This window comes from Oncorhynchus keta, chromosome 20 (genome assembly GCF_023373465.1).
Source record: "Oncorhynchus keta strain PuntledgeMale-10-30-2019 chromosome 20, Oket_V2, whole genome shotgun sequence".
Lineage (NCBI taxonomy): Eukaryota > Metazoa > Chordata > Actinopteri > Salmoniformes > Salmonidae > Oncorhynchus > Oncorhynchus keta.
In genome coordinates, this window is record NC_068440.1 from 21,792,819 (window position 1) to 21,808,229 (window position 15,411).

The window sequence follows — 15,411 nt, forward strand, 5'->3', positions numbered from 1 at the left end:
TATAGTTCATTGTATCTTTATTATTGTAATAATCATCACTGATAAAGTTGAGAAAGACAGGACAAGCAGAAACAGGTGGTTGGATATTAACATGCTGAGGTCTGATTGTGGCATTACACTTTGGCTTTAAAACAAAACAGAAGGCACTTAAACAGAAGAGGATCAAGTTGTCTCTTAGGCACAGATCTAGGATCAGGTACCTTTCATCCAATCCTATGGTTATGATGGGAAAGAAACAGAAAACTGACCTTAGACACTGATCTAAGGTTAACTTTATCCTCCTCGCACATAAACATGAAAAGCAAAGGCACTTATGGAGGGGCGGGACTAGGGATCGCTGATTGGTCAGATGTTTTGACTGATAGGGGGCAGCATGGTTTCAGTTTTCAGATAGGGCTGACTCAGAACATTACAGACATTTTAGATAGGATTCAGAACCCCCCCCATCTGTGAATGAGATCCTCTGTCGCCCAGGTAACCATTCCCATGCCAACCACAGAGAGAAAAAGACAGGTAAAAAAAGAAAAAGGAGAACAGCAATGAAAACCTCTTTGTGCCCTTGGTATTATTTAACATATCTTATACTTATCTTAAAGTAAAATATTAACAGTTCATCAATCATACCATAATTGTACTGTCTGTGTATGCATGTAAGAATCAATATCTGTACGGTATACTGTATGTTTGTTGATATCTGTGTGTAGCCCCTTGATATTTGGACTGTTCTCATAATTAAATCATTGGCTTCTCAGTTCAGTTCTACATACAGGGAATGTGATTGGCTTAGACAGGAGTGGGGAATACTGAGAAAAGAGTGTAGTAGTGACACACACACACACACACTTATCTTTGGACCTCTACTCCTTAGATCATAGATTATAAAGAAGTAATGGGATAAGGATATGATGCATTCTCTCTGACGAGGACCGAGGAAGACCATGAGGGTGGAGGTGATGAAGGTCTCATTCGGACCAATCGTCATCTCCCAACTCTGAGGAGTCGTCCTCGCTGTCGCTGCACTCCACAGCAATACGGCGAGACAAGATGGCCGCCACATCGTTGCCGTAGTTATCCTTTTTCTCCTGCTCTTTCTGTTCCTCCACCTTACGTAAGTTAAAACCTGCCAGAGAGAAAGGGAGAGATGGGGGATTAGGGTGTGTTTATGTGTGTTCGTATCGGTCTGTCTGTGTGTATGTGTGTCGTACCTTGCCGGATAGCCGACAGGAGGTCACTGTGAGCGTCAGCGGGGGCTTCTGGCTGAGCTTGGGTGGATTTAAGAGGAGGGGGAGCCCCAATGGAGAAGGAGGGGGGAGGAGGGCCAGAAGTGGGAGGAGGAGGGCCTGGGGGAGGCGGGGGAGGAGGAGGAGGAGGTTCACCACCACCCTGGGGGAGAGAGGGGGGAGGAGGCGGAGAGATGGAGGCCTGATAGGAAGGAGGAGGTGGGGCAGGGGGGGAGGGATAGGCGGAGGAAGAGGGAAGAGTGGGAGGGGAAGAGTCAAATCCAGAGGGGGGAGGGGGAGGGATTCCGAAGCCAGGGGAGGGGGGAGGAGGAGGTGGGGCAGGAGGAGGGGCCAGGTTGGGCCGTGTGCCAATGGGAGCAGTAGAGGGCATGGGAGGGGCTGGAGGGGGGTGTGTGGGGCTAAGAACGCTGGTGCGCTTTTGGGTTGATGCTCCGTACTGTCCGTCATGATACCTGCCAATGAGAGAGCAGGGGAAGGATTAAAGGTCAGCACACGGATTCTCCAAACACAACTGTCTCCAAACGATTTTGTCCACTTGAGATGAAGGGTGTTGACTGGAGAGTAAACACTAATGCCAAAAATGCTAAATTAGCAAAAAATGTGTAAAAACTACAGTATATGCACAATTTAAATGTGCATACACTACTCCTCTCCATTACTTACGCCATGTCTGGGGGTGGAGGGGGCAGGAAGTCGTCTGGGGCGGGGGGAGGGAGGGGGGAGCCAGGATCGAAGGCGTACGACCCAGTACTCTGGTCCAAACCATCAGGGGAGTAACAGCCTTCTCCTGAACCAATACTGCCATTCAGACCCTCAAGAGATTCTCTACACACAAGATGCACAAAAAAAAAAAAAAAAAGAGTGAATATTGTCATCAATAACAACACAATTAAACAGTTTAAACTCATTCTATAGGACATCACTCTCCCTGATACACTCACAATCTCCCTCCCTCATATTCTCTTTCTCCTCATTCCACTTCATACATTCTCGCCCCATCCTCTTTATCCTCATCTCTCGCCCTGTTCTCATTCTCTCTCATCTCTCACCCCATGTCATTCTTGGGCACCACAAACTCCTCTCCCATCTTTAGCCGTTCCCACTCATCCTTCCTGGTTTTGATCTTCCTGGGATTCAGAGTCCGCATATTCTGATTGTCCTTCTTCTCCTTCTACTCAGACAGAGAGACAAAGTGAGGGGGGTGACAAAGAGAGAGGGAAGGAAGGAGAGAGTGAGAGGAGTGAGAGAGAAAGACAGAGGGAAAGAGAAGAGAAACGGGAAATGGCATTTAACAGCGCTACAAGTGCACTTCCTTGTTTTGTTTAAGCAGAAGATGGGATGCATTTCCCAACAGGCCGAAAACAAACTGCACCGTCTCATTGAAGGACGTGTGTGAGCGTGTATACTAACAGGTGTAGACTAACCGTGAAATGCTTACTTACGGGCCCTTCCCCACAATGCAGAGATAAACATAGAAACATAATAGAAAAATAATAACACAAGGATTAAATACACTGAGTAACAATAACTTGGCTATATACACGGAGTACCAGTACCCAGCCGATGTGCAGGGGTACAGGCAAATTTAGTTAGATTTGTACAGTGCATTCGGAAAGTATTCAGACCCCTTCCCTTTCTCCACATTTTGTTATGTTAGAGCCTTATCCTGAAATGGATTTTCCTCATCAACCTTCACACAATAGCCATGATGACAAAGCAAACATGTTTTTAGAAACTTTTGCAAATTTATAAAGAAAAAATATGAAATATTACATTTACTTAAGTATTCAGACCCTTTGCTCAGTACTTTGTTGATACACCTTTGGTAGCGATTACAGCCTATTTGGGGAGTTTCTCCCATTCTTCTCTGCAGATCCTCTCAAGCTCTGTCAGGTTGGATGGGTAGCTTCGCTGCACAGCTATTGTCAGGTCTCTCCAGAGATGTTAGATCGGGTTCAAATCCGGGCTCTGGCTGGACCACTCAAGGACGTTCAGAGACTTGGCTGTGTGCTTCGGGGCTGTTGTCCTGTTGGAAGGTGAAGCTTCAACCCAGTCTCAGGTCCTGAATACTCTGGAGCAGGATTCCATCAAGGATCTCTCTGTACTTTGCTCCGTTCATGTTTCCCTCAAGCCTGACTAGTCTCTCAGTCCCTGCCGCTGAAAAACTCACCACAGCATGATGCTATCACCACCATGCTTCCCCCGTAGAGATAGTTCCTTCAGATGAGACGCTTGGCATTCAGGCCAGAGTTAAATCTTGGTTTCATCAGACCAGAGAATCTTGTTTCTCATGTTCTGAGAGTCCTTTAGGTGCCTTTTGGCAAACTCTAAGTGGGCTGTCATGTGCATTTACTGAGGAGTGGTTTCCATCTGGCCACTCTACCATAAAGGCCTGATTGGTGGAGTGCTGCACAGATGGTTGTCCTTCTAGAAGGTTCTCCCATCTCCACAGAGGAACTCTGTCAGAGTGACCCTCGGGTTCTTGGTCACCTCCCCGAACAAGGCCCTTCACACCCAATTTCTCAGTTTGGCTGGGCGGCCAGCCCTAGGAAGAGTATTGGTGATTCCAAACTTCTTCGATTTAAGAATGATGGAGGCCACTGTGTTCTTGGGGACCTTCAATGCTGCAGAAATGTTTTGGTACATTTCCCCAGATCTGTGCCTCGACACAATCCTGTCTCGGAGCTCTACAGAGAATTCCTTCGACCTCATGGCTTGGTTTTTGCTCTGACATGCACTGCCAACTGTGGGACCTTATATAGACAGGTGTGTGCCTTTTCAAATCATGTCCAATCAATTGAATTTACCACAGGTGGACTCCAATCAAGTTGTAGAAACGTCAAGGATGATCAATGGAAACAGGATGCACCTGAACTAAAATTTCAAGTCTCATAGCAAAGGGTCTGAATACTTCTGTAAATAAGGTATTTTCATTTTTTATAAATGTGCAAAAATGTATAAAAACCTGTTTTCGCTTTGTCATTATGGGGTATTGGATGTAGATTGAGGGGGAAAAATTGTAATTTAATCAATTTTAGAAGAAGGCTGTAACATAACACATTTTGGAAAAAGGGAAGGGATCTGAATACTGTACATATACAGTAGGTGTACAAATATCTAGAACACCTTCCTAATATTGAGTTGCACCCCCTTTTGCCTTCAGTACAGCCTCAAGGTGTCGAAAGCATTCCACAGGGATGCTGGCCCATGTTGACTCCAATGCTTCCCACAGTTGTGTCAAGTTGGCTGGATGTCCTTTGGATAGTGGACAATTCTTGCTACACACAGGAAACGGTTGAGCATGAAAAAGCCAGCAGCATTGCAATTCTTGACACATTCAAACCAGAGCGCCTGGCCCCTACTAGCAAACCCCTTTCAAAGGCAGTTCAATCTTTTATCTTGCCCATTCACCCTTTGAATGGCACACCAACAATCCATGTCTCAATTGTCTCAAGGCTTAAAAATACTTCTTTAAATCAGTCTCCTCCCCTTCATCTACACTGATTGAAGTGGATTCAACAGGTGACATCAATAAGGGATCATAAATTTCACCTGGATACACCTAGTCAGTCTTTGTCATGGAAAGAGCATGTTTTGTACACTCAGTGTAGGTAGGGGTAAAGTTACTAGGCAACAGAATAGATAAACAATAGCAGCAGGGTATGTGATGAGTCAAAAGAGTTAGTCAATGTAGATAAATATTTAGCCCGGGGAGCTATTTGGTTATCAGTCTTATGGCTTGGGGGTAGAAGCTGTTCAGGGTTCTGTTGGTTCCAGACAGACTTGGTGCATCCTTACCGTGCGGTAGCAGAGAAACAGTCTGACTTGGGTGCCTGGAGTCTTTGACAATTTTTAGGGCCTTCGTTTCACACTGCCTGATATAGAGGTCCTGGATGGCAGGGAGCACGGCCCCAGTGATGTACTGGGCCGTGTCCACTACTCTCTGTAGCGCCTTGCTGTCAGATGCCAAGCAGATGCCAAACTAAGCTGTGATGCAGCCAGTCAAGAAGCTCTCAACGGAGCATCCTTTTTGAGGATCTGAGGGCCCATGCCAAACCTTTACCGTTGTCGTGTCTTCTTCACGACTGTGTTGGTGTGTGTGGACCATGTTAATTCCATAGTGATGTGGACACAGAGAAACTTGAAGCTCTCGACCCGCTCCACTAATGTGGATGGGGGCGTGCTCAGTCCACGATCAGCTCCTTTGTCTTGCTGACGTTGACAGTGAGGTTGTTGTCCTTGCACCACACTGCCAAATCACTGACCTCCTCTCTATAGGTGGTTTCATCATTGTCGGTGATCAGGCCTACCAGTCGTGTCGTCAGCAAATTTAATTGTGTTGGGAGTCGTGGGTGAACAAGGAGTACAGGAGGGGACAAGGCGTCCGCATGCTTCTCAGCCAAAACAGTTCTGAAGAGACAAACAACATTTTGTGCCGTTTTTGGTTTGTTTTGGTCTTCGGCTAGGTTTTTCTTTCGGCTGTTCGGGGACACAAAAAAATTGAGGCTAGCCAAAGTCGATGATTGGTCAACAGTAGGGATTCTTCAATATAGTCTTAATTTAACATTTTTTCATTGAGAAACACTGCACCAAAACATCTTACTTAGATGTAAAATTCCACGACTAAGATCTCCTTGGCAAAAACAGTCTAAATTAATAACACATTTCTTAAATTGACTAAGATTAATTTGGACTATTTTGTGTATACTGGCTACAGCGTCTCAAAATGGACAAACAGTACTATTGCTGTTTTTTTTCTTGTTTTTCAAGCGAAGGTATTTTATGGGAGTATGCAAGCACACGTGTTCAAGCCACCCGAAATGAAGCATTCTGAAGCCTTAAGCACGCACCCCTGAGGGGCCCCCCGTGTTCAACAGCGTGGCTGATGTGCTGTTTCATACTCTCACCACCTGGGGGCGGCCAGTCAAGAAGTCCAGGATTCAGTTGCACGTGTTCAGCCTCAGGATCCTGAGCTTAATGATGAGCTTGGAGGGCACTACGGTGTTGAACGCTGAGCTGTATTCAATTAACAGCATTCTCAAATAGGTGAAATAACCGAAAGGTTGCAGGTTCAATGTGCCCTTAAGCAAGACGCCTTGGACAAAAGCATCCGCTAAATACCTAAAATGTCATTGTAATGTTGGGGCGAATTTGAGTGGGTCCAGGATGTCTAGGATGATGGTGTTGATGTAAGCAACAACCACCCTTTCAAAGTGTTTCATGGCTACAGATGTGAGTGCTATGTGCCAATAGACAGGTTACTTTGGTGTTCTTGGGTCTATTTGAGTCAGGGAGAGGTTGAACATTTCAGTGAAGACACTTAACAGCTGGTCAGCGCATGCTCCGAATATGTGTCCTGGTAGTCCCTCTGGTCCTACAACCTTGTGAATGTTAACCCGTTTAAAGGTCTTACTCACTTCGGCTACGGAAAACGAGATCACACAGTTGTCCGCTGGGTTTTCCTTTGTAATCCAGGATAGTTTGTAAGCCCTGCCACATCCAACGAGTGTCAGAGCCGGCGTAGTAGGACTCGATCTTAATCCTGTATTGACGCGTTGCCTAAAATCCTTAGCGGAATTTCTTAGAAGCGTCCAGATTAGTGTCCCGCTCCTTGAAAACTGCAGCTCTAGCCTTTAGCTCAGTACAGATGTTGCCTGTAATCCATGGCTTTTTGTGGGGATATGTACGTACGGTCACTGTGGGAACGACGTTGTTGATGCACGTCATTAATGACGCTGGTGATTGATGTGGTAAACTCATCAATGTCATCGGATGAATCACAGAACATATTCCAGTCTGTGCAAGCAAAACAGTCCTGTAGTTTAGCTTCCGCTTCATCGGACCATTTCGATATTGAGCGTGTCACTGGTACTTCCTGTTTGAGTTTTTGCTTGTAAGCAGGAATCAGGAGAATAGAGTTATGGTCAGATTTTCCAAAGGGAGGGTGAGAGAGAGCCTTGTATGTGTTTATGTGTGTGGAGTAAAAGAGTTCTAGAGTTTTGTTGCCTGTAGTTGCACAGGTGACATGCTGGTAAAAATTTGGTAAAACGGATTTCAGTTTCCCTGCATTAAAATCCACGAGAAGCGCTGACTATGGATGTGCATTTTCTTGTTTGCTTATGGCCCTGTACAGCTTGAGGAGTATGGTCTTAGTGACCGCATCAGTTTGTGATGGTAAATAGACAGCTACAAAAAATATAGATGAAAACTCTCTCTTGGTAAATAGTATGGTCTGCAGTTTATCATCAGGTATTCTAACACAGGCGATAAAAACTCAAGACTACTTTAACATTAAAGATTGCGCACCAGATGTTGTTAATAAAGAGACACACCGGTCCCCTCTTCGTCTTCACCGAGGCTACTGGTCTAGACAATGGATTGAAAAAAACAGCGTCCTTGTTCAGCCACGACTCCGAGAAACATAGAATATTACAGTTCCTCAGGTCCCGTTGATAGGATATTCTCCAACGGAGCTCGTCCAGTTTTTTAATCATGTGACTGTACGTTCGCCAATAGAACGGAGGGCAGAGGCGTTTTATTTGCTCGCCATCGTAGTCTAATCAACGTAGTCTCTTCTACCTCTCTTGCACCATCGCATCCTCTTTCGAGTCCCGGGGATTAAGGCCTGGTCAGGAGTAAGCAGAATGACAAGAGCTGCCGATTCGTTAAAGTAGAAATTGTCATCCAAATCAAGGTTAGTGATCCCCGTTCTGATGAAATGATGGAGGAGACATGATGTACAATATATATATATATATATGAATTGGTCAGGAGCACATAAAACGGCTGCTATCCTCTGCAGCTCCATTTTACTTTGTGTGTGTTACCCTTTACCCTGTGTTTGCGTCTCTCCTTCATGATGTCCTTCGTGTCCTGCAGCATCTTCTCCTTCCACAGATCAAAGAAGTAGGAGGGATCTGTGTAGAACTTCAGAGCATCCTTACCATCATCCCTAGACATGACAACAACAACAAACAATATCAATGTGTGTGTGTGTGTGTGTGTGTGTGTGTGTGTGTGTGTGTGTGTGTGTGTGTGTGTGTGTGTGTGTGTGTGTGTGTGTACCTGTACTGGCTGAGGTTGTTGAGTGGTGGAGGTGGGTTGCAGGTCAGATAGGTCTCCTGTACAGGCAGCGGTAGAGAGGGTCTACAGAACAACTGCTGGTCCTGAGTCAGATTACTATGAAACGCTTTCTTCTGGGTGATGGCCTGCAGAGAGACTGAGCGAGAGATGGAGAGATCGATATGATGAGAAAGAGAGAGCGATGTGGAGAGAGAGCGAGATGGAAGAGGGAGAGAGAAAGAGACACAGTTAGGGTTAGTATTCTGTTTGTTTGGGACAAAGGTATACAGTATGTGCCAGTATGTGTTGCATTACATTATACTTAAAGTCCACTGAATTCTCACTTTGAATACTAAAGACATGGCACTGTTTGCTTGTAACATACACCGGTTTTCCCAGACACAGGTTGAGCCTAGTTATAAACTAAAGATCATGTTCAATGAAGATTCTCCATTTAAATTGCTTTTAAATCTAATAGGCTTAATCAGCATGCGGGAAATCACCCCATCGTATATAATGTCAGTCAGTCTCTTACCCTCCTCCTCTTTAGGGTCGAGCTGGGTGACTTTGACCTGTAGACGGTCCACTCTCTCTCCCAGTGTGTTCACCCGGACAGCAAACACCCCCGCCTGCACAAACAGCTCTCCAAACACATCCTCTGCATACTTACCTACACACACAAACAAATGTATATTATGGCCTAAATTCACTGAGTGTACAAAACATTATGAACACCTGCTCTTTCCATGACAGATTGACCAGGTGAATCCAGGTGAAAGCTATGATCCCTTACTGATGTTAAATCCACTTCAATCAGTGTAGATGAAGGGGAGGAGACAGGTTAAAGAAGGGTTTTTAAGCCTCGAGACAATTGAGACGGATTGTGTATGTGTGCCATTCAATCATGGGCGAGATAAAACATTAAAGTGCCTTTGAACGGGGTATGGTAGCAGGTGAGGCTGTTCTGAGGGCAAAAGGGGGAGCTGCAACTCAATATTATGAAGGTGTTAATATTTTGTACACTCAGTGTATATACACATGATTACATATCACAAGATACATACTTGCAATTTACACACACAATCTCATATTGCAATACACTGCACTGTTTTGCATGTAGCACTTCCCTAGGTATAAACTCACTCAACACATAGAGTTAGTAACTTACTGAGGCTGCCTAGCTGGCGTATGATGTTGGCAAGGCTAATGTTGGTGACACACTCCAGCTCGCTGCGGATGGTGTTGGGGATCGTCTGGCGGCACACATAGCGAGGCTCGATGTTCCTCGTCACCAATGGCATTCTGGGACGGGAGGGGTAGCGGGGGGCTTCCCTGGAGGGGGGAAAGGTGAGAAAGGTCCATCACTCTACTTGGTTATATTATGTAAGGACAATGGTGCAACACTAAAAAAAAAAATGATTATTTTATAACAAATGCGCTTTCTTCTGCGTTGGATCACGGTCCCTGTCTGTGGTTCTGAAACATCAGTGCGCTGTTGAATTGGCTAGAGCCTTTTCCTAGACCATGTTGCAATGTGCATAATAGCAAAGTTAACCAGCATATTGGTGTTGAGAACAATATGGAAGAGGCAGCAGAGGAGTGAGGAGATGAGAAAACAGCCCTTGCCTTAATTGTCTAAAAGTGCAGAGAGGAAACTAACTTAAATAGTCCTATAATCAATAGTCTAACTAAAGTGTGCCTGACTGATATACATACTGATCTACATCTACAGAAATAAGACAGATCATGCTTCTGTTACCTGTTTGAGTGTTTGCTTAATAGCCTGATTCCGTGAGCTCCAAGACTCATGCAACCACAACTTGTCAGAAAAAGCAATTTCACAAATTCATTTTTAATCTTTGTTATGTTGTAATGAATGCTTTACATTGTTTTTGTTACTACAGCTTCTCTGGTATAACTTATACAGTGGGGCAAAAAAGTATTTAGTCAGCCACCAATTGTGCAAGTTATCCCACTTAATAAAAAGATGAGAGGCCTGTAATTTATCATAGGTACACTTCAACTATGACAGACAAAATGAGGGGGGAAAAAATCCAGAAAATCACATTGTAGGATTTTTAATGAATTTATTTGCAAATTATGGTGGAAAATAAACTTTTGTTATTGACCAAATACTTATCTCAATACTTTGTTATATACCCTTTGTTGGCAATGACAGAGGTCAAACGTTTTCTGTAAGTCTCTACAAGGTTTTCGCTACAGCAGGGAGTAGAGAGAGACAAGGGGTGCTAGTCACACAGGCAGTCGCTGTCTTTTTCTAACACAGCGCAGCAAGTCTGACACGAAACCCAAACCGGCTGCGCGCGTGCGCCATCGTGCATACACTTATTTTGCCCCCCACACCAAACGCGATCACGACACGCAGATTAAAATATCAAAACAAACTCTGAACCAATGACATTAATTTGGGGACAGGTCGAAAATCATTAAACATGTATGGCAATTTAGCTAGTTAGCTTGCACTTGCTAGCTAAAACTAATCTGACCTATTTAGCTAGCTTGCTGTTGCTAGCTAATTCATAAACATTGAGTTGTTATTTTACCTGAAATGCACAAGGACCTCTACTCAGACAAATTAATCCACACATAAAACGGCCAACCGAATCGTTTCTAGTAATCTCTCCTCCTTCCAGGCTTTTTCTTCGTTTAATTTATATGGTGATCGCATCTAAACTTTAATTGTTTTACCACAACTACCGGCAAAACAGTTCGTCTTTCAGTCACCCACGTGGGTATCTGCTTCTATAAACCAATGAGGAGATGGGAGAGGCAGGACTTGCAGTTCGATCTGCGTCAGAAATAGGAATTAGTTCTATTTTAGCCCTTGGCGTCGCAGACGCTCGTTGGCGCGCGCGAGCAGTGTGGGTGCAATAATTGAATAACATGGATTTCTACATTTAATTTGCACCGCTCGCGACGTGTCCGGTCTGGTCAGCATGTGAGCCTGGCACAACACAAACAAATCAATTTCGGTTAATTGACTCCCCCTATAGTCATTTTGTCTTAATTATTTCAAACAGTGCACGTAAAACATCAGACAAGCTCAGTGCAAATAGTTGCTTTTATTTAAACACATACTGTACCAGTCAAAAGTTTGGATGCACCAACTCATTCAAGGGTTTTTCTTTTTTTGACTATTTTCTACATTGTAGAATAATAGTGAAGACATCAAAACTATGAAAGAAAGATATGGAATCATCTAGTAACCAAAAAAAGAGTTACACATATTTCATATTTAAAATTATTCAAAGTAGCCAACCGTTGCCTTGACAGCTTTGCACACTCTTGGCATTCTCTCAACCAGATTCATGAGGAAGTCACCTGGAATACATTTCAATTAACAGGTGTGCTTTGTTAAAAGTTAATTTGTGGAATTTCGTTCCTAATGCGTTTGAGCCAATCAGTTGTGTTGTGACAAGGTAGGGGTGGTATACAGAAGATAGCCCTATTTGGTAAAAGACCAAGTCCATACTATGGCAAGAACAGCTCAAATAAGCAAAGAGAAACGACAGTCCATCATTAGGTCAGTCAATCTGGAAAATGTCAAGAACTTTGAAAATTTCTTCAAGTGCAGTCACAAAAACCATCAAGTGCTATGACTAAACTGGCTCTCATGAGGACCGCCACAGGAAAGGAATACCCAGAGTTACCTCTGCTGCAGACGATAAGTTCATTACAGTTACCAGCCTCAGATTGCAGCCCAAATAAATGCAGACAGATCTCAAAATCAACTGTTCGGAGGAGACTGCGAGAATCAGGCCTTCATGGTCGAATTACTTGGGCCGATAAACACAAACAATGGACATGGTTCCACAACCTCTGTCTTTGTGAGACGCAGAGTATGTGAATGGATAATCCCCACATGTGTGGTTCCCACCGTGAAGCATGGAGGAAGAGGTGTGATGGTGCCTTGTTGGTGGCACTGTTGGTGATTTATTTACAATTGAAGGCACACTTAAACTGCATGGCTACTACAGCATTATGCAGCAATTCGCCATCCCATCTGATTTGCGCTTAGTGGGAATATCATTTGTTTTTCAACCGGACAATGGCCCAACACACCTCCAGGCTGTGGAAGGGCTATTTGACCAAGAAGGAGAGTGATGGAGTGCTGCATCAGATGACCTGGCCTCCACAATCACCCGACCTCAACCGATTTGAGATGAGTTGGACCGCAAAGTGAAGGAAAAGCAGCCAACATGTGCTCAGCATATGTGGGAACTCTTTCAAGACTGTTGGAAAAGCATTCCAGGTGAAGCTGGTTGAGAGAATGTCAAGAGTGTGCAAAGCTGTCATCAAGGCAAAGGGTGACTACTTCGAAGAACTGTATTTTGATTTGTTTAACAATTTTTTGGTTACTACGTGATTCCATATGTGTTAATTCGTAGTTTTGATGTTTTCACTATCATTCTACAATGTATAAAATATTAAAAATAAAGAAAAACCCTTGAATGAGTAGGTGTGTAAACTTTAGACTGGTACTGTATATGGAAAAATACACGTTTAAAATATTTATTTTAGTCTGGGACAGCTCAAAAGATGCTACTCTAACTACTTTAGTGCCTATTGACGACTGTATCACTATCTTCAGACCGAGTGAGTTTTGTTGAGAGCCCCGACTCTGGTACTGTTTTCGAAACATATATATTTTTTAATGATAAAAACTAGATGGTAACTTTACAAGTAAAGTTGGTGGGGCTAGCTAAAGCTCTTTAAACTTGTGCGGTAGTGAAAGAAGTGCAGAAATGTCATTTTTAATTCCCATCGAAAGTCAGTAGTTTTGGTCAGAAGTTGTGGTAGTAGTGGTCAGTAGTTATGTGGTTCAGTAGTTGTGGTCAAAGGCTGTTTGGATATGGTTAGTAGTTAAATGTGTGATCAGAAGTTTTGTGGTCAGAAGTTGTGTTGTTGTGGTTTGTAATGGTGTGGTTGAGGTCAGGAGTTGTGTGGTTATGGACACTACATGTGGTCAGAATTTGTTTGATTGCGGTCAGAAGTTATGTGGTTGAGGTCACTAGATGTGGTCAGAAGTTGTGTTCAGTAGTTATGTAGCTCAGTAGTTGTGTGGTTGTGGTAAAAAGTTGTGTGTAAATGGTAAGTAGTGAGATGTGTGGTCAGAAGTTGTGTGGTCATGGTTTGCAATTGTGTGGTTATGGTCACTAGATATGATCAGAAGTTGTGTGGTTGTGGTCAGAAGTTGTGTGGTTGCTGTCAGAAGTTGTGGGGTTGAGGTCAGAAGTTGTGCGGTTGTGGTCAGAAGCTGTGTGGTTGCTGTCAGAAGTTGTGGGGTTGAGGTCAGAAGTTGTGTGGTTGCTGTCAGAAGTTGTGGGGTTGAGGTCAGAAGTTGTGTGGTTGCTGTCAGAAGTTGTGTGGTTGTGGTAGTCTTAGTCGTCAAAACAGCAGCTGTTTGGGAAAGTTTGAAAAACACTTGGTAATGCAGTTACAAAAACAGCTGTACCCTAAGTTCCATATTGACTATTTTGATTCTGCTCACAGCTATGAATAGCAGAGAAGTAGATGAATATCCCATATACTATATATTTTTGTCTAACTTATTGCGGTAGTGGTCAAAACGGACGTTGTTTGCAAAAATGTTACAGAAAATGTTGTTGATGCCGTTACTTAAACTGCTATAAATTGATCCGAATGTTATGTTTAGTCCACACGCCAGATTCACACGCCAGATTCAAGTAGCAGAGAAGTAGACAAATCTGGTAAGCTTGAAATATTTTGTCTACGTGGTTGCAAAGTGGAGTTACTAGCTGATTTGTGTCAAAAGCTGCATGATTTCACTTACAGAGAATAGGTGATGATGTCACAATTGGGAACTTTGGAATCTTGAGAAATCCAATGAAAGCGGGTGGAGGAGAAAAAGAGGACAAGAAAGTGAATAACGGTGTAGGAGGGAGGAGTGAGTGAGTCTCTGTTCTCTCTCATGACTTGTGGCAATGTGTGCGAGTATCCTAGCAACGGCTCCTTTTTGGAATCTCAGTATTCAGAGCTGTTTCAGGAAGACCGGGGGCTCCAGTTACAGATTGGTGCCCCGATTTAAAAACCGACTACTAAACAAAGAAGTAGGGGAATATTTTTGGTAGGATTACTTTTTTTTCTTTAAAACACTCCGAAAGTGGTCAAAAACGGCCATTGTTTGGGAACGTTTGAAAAACAGATGGTATTGCAGTTCCAAAAACAGCTGTGCAGTAAATTCCATATGGAATATTTCAATTCCGCGCACAGCTATGAAAAGCAGAAGTAGAGGAATATACCATGGACTCAAACTTTTTGTATATTGTTTGCGGTAGTTGTGAAAACAGACGTTTGCCAAAATGTTACAGAAATGTATGTTGATGTGGTTACTTAAACTGCTGTAACTTGATGCGAATATTATTTTTTTGTCTAAACTCCAGATTTGAGTAGTAAGAGAAGTATACGAAGCCTGAAATATTTTGTCTTAGTGGTTGCAAGAACAATTATTAGCTGATTTGCGTCAAAAATTTCGTGAGAAAATGACAGTTGGAAGTGATGATGCCACAACGGAGATGATTACAATCTTGAGAAATCCCATGTTACCAGATTTGGGGGGGGAGACTGACGAAAAATTGAATAACGTAAAAAATGGTATACAAGCAACTCGATCGAGACCGTTCTGCACGTTTTGACCTTGTAATGGCGTTTCTAGCTCAAATGCTGTATGAGTAGTATGTGGCGGCGGAATAATAATAATACCTATTATAAGTATGTCGAATACTGAAGAGGACCAATAAGGTAAATTACTATACACCTTTATAGGATTATGGTTCATGTTTCCACACGGCCATATCTCCATGTTTACGGAAGACAGGCCGCCATTTTTGCTAATTAGCCATCTTGAGTGCTCCGAACACCTGTGTGTAAGCTAACTGGGAGTAAGTGTAGTTGGTCAACCGGAGGCACACACAGTATATTGATCTGTGCAAAACTGATACCGTTTTTATTTGCAAGCTTATTTTTTGCTGACAAAGATAAGAGGCATGTCAGCATATCTTTCGAAAACCTTTTGATTATTGACGTTTAACGTTAAAACAGCGTTGGAATTGAAAGTTTACACTGA

General features: G+C 43.3%; 1 protein-coding gene and 1 long non-coding RNA gene across 4 annotated transcripts in view; one reads left to right on the forward strand and one right to left on the reverse strand.

Annotated features, from left to right (window-relative positions):
- Window positions 1-15,411, reverse strand: part of wasf2 (WASP family member 2) — a 16,622-nt gene continuing 1,211 nt past the window's right edge. Inside the window, exons 1-9 of one of the 2 annotated variants that reach the window (XM_035795719.2) lie at window positions 10,868-11,030; window positions 9,472-9,635; window positions 8,839-8,973; window positions 8,307-8,460; window positions 8,076-8,193; window positions 2,291-2,412; window positions 1,905-2,066; window positions 1,206-1,693; window positions 1-1,120 (exon numbers count right to left, since the gene is read on the reverse strand). In XM_035795719.2, coding sequence (XP_035651612.1) covers window positions 963-1,120; window positions 1,206-1,693; window positions 1,905-2,066; window positions 2,291-2,412; window positions 8,076-8,193; window positions 8,307-8,460; window positions 8,839-8,973; window positions 9,472-9,604 — 1,470 coding nt within the window. In that variant the 5' untranslated portion in view covers window positions 9,605-9,635; window positions 10,868-11,030 and the 3' untranslated portion in view covers window positions 1-962. Of the gene's footprint in view, window positions 1,121-1,205; window positions 1,694-1,904; window positions 2,067-2,290; window positions 2,413-8,075; window positions 8,194-8,306; window positions 8,461-8,838; window positions 8,974-9,471; window positions 9,636-10,867; window positions 11,031-15,411 lie in introns of those variants that run through there. The other variant, XM_035795718.2, reaches the window with a different exon arrangement.
- Window positions 14,200-15,411, forward strand: part of LOC118399552 (uncharacterized) — a 17,838-nt gene continuing 16,626 nt past the window's right edge. The window contains exon 1 of one of the 2 annotated variants that reach the window (XR_008072885.1): window positions 14,200-14,412. This is a non-coding gene — a long non-coding RNA (uncharacterized LOC118399552). The other variant, XR_008072884.1, reaches the window with a different exon arrangement.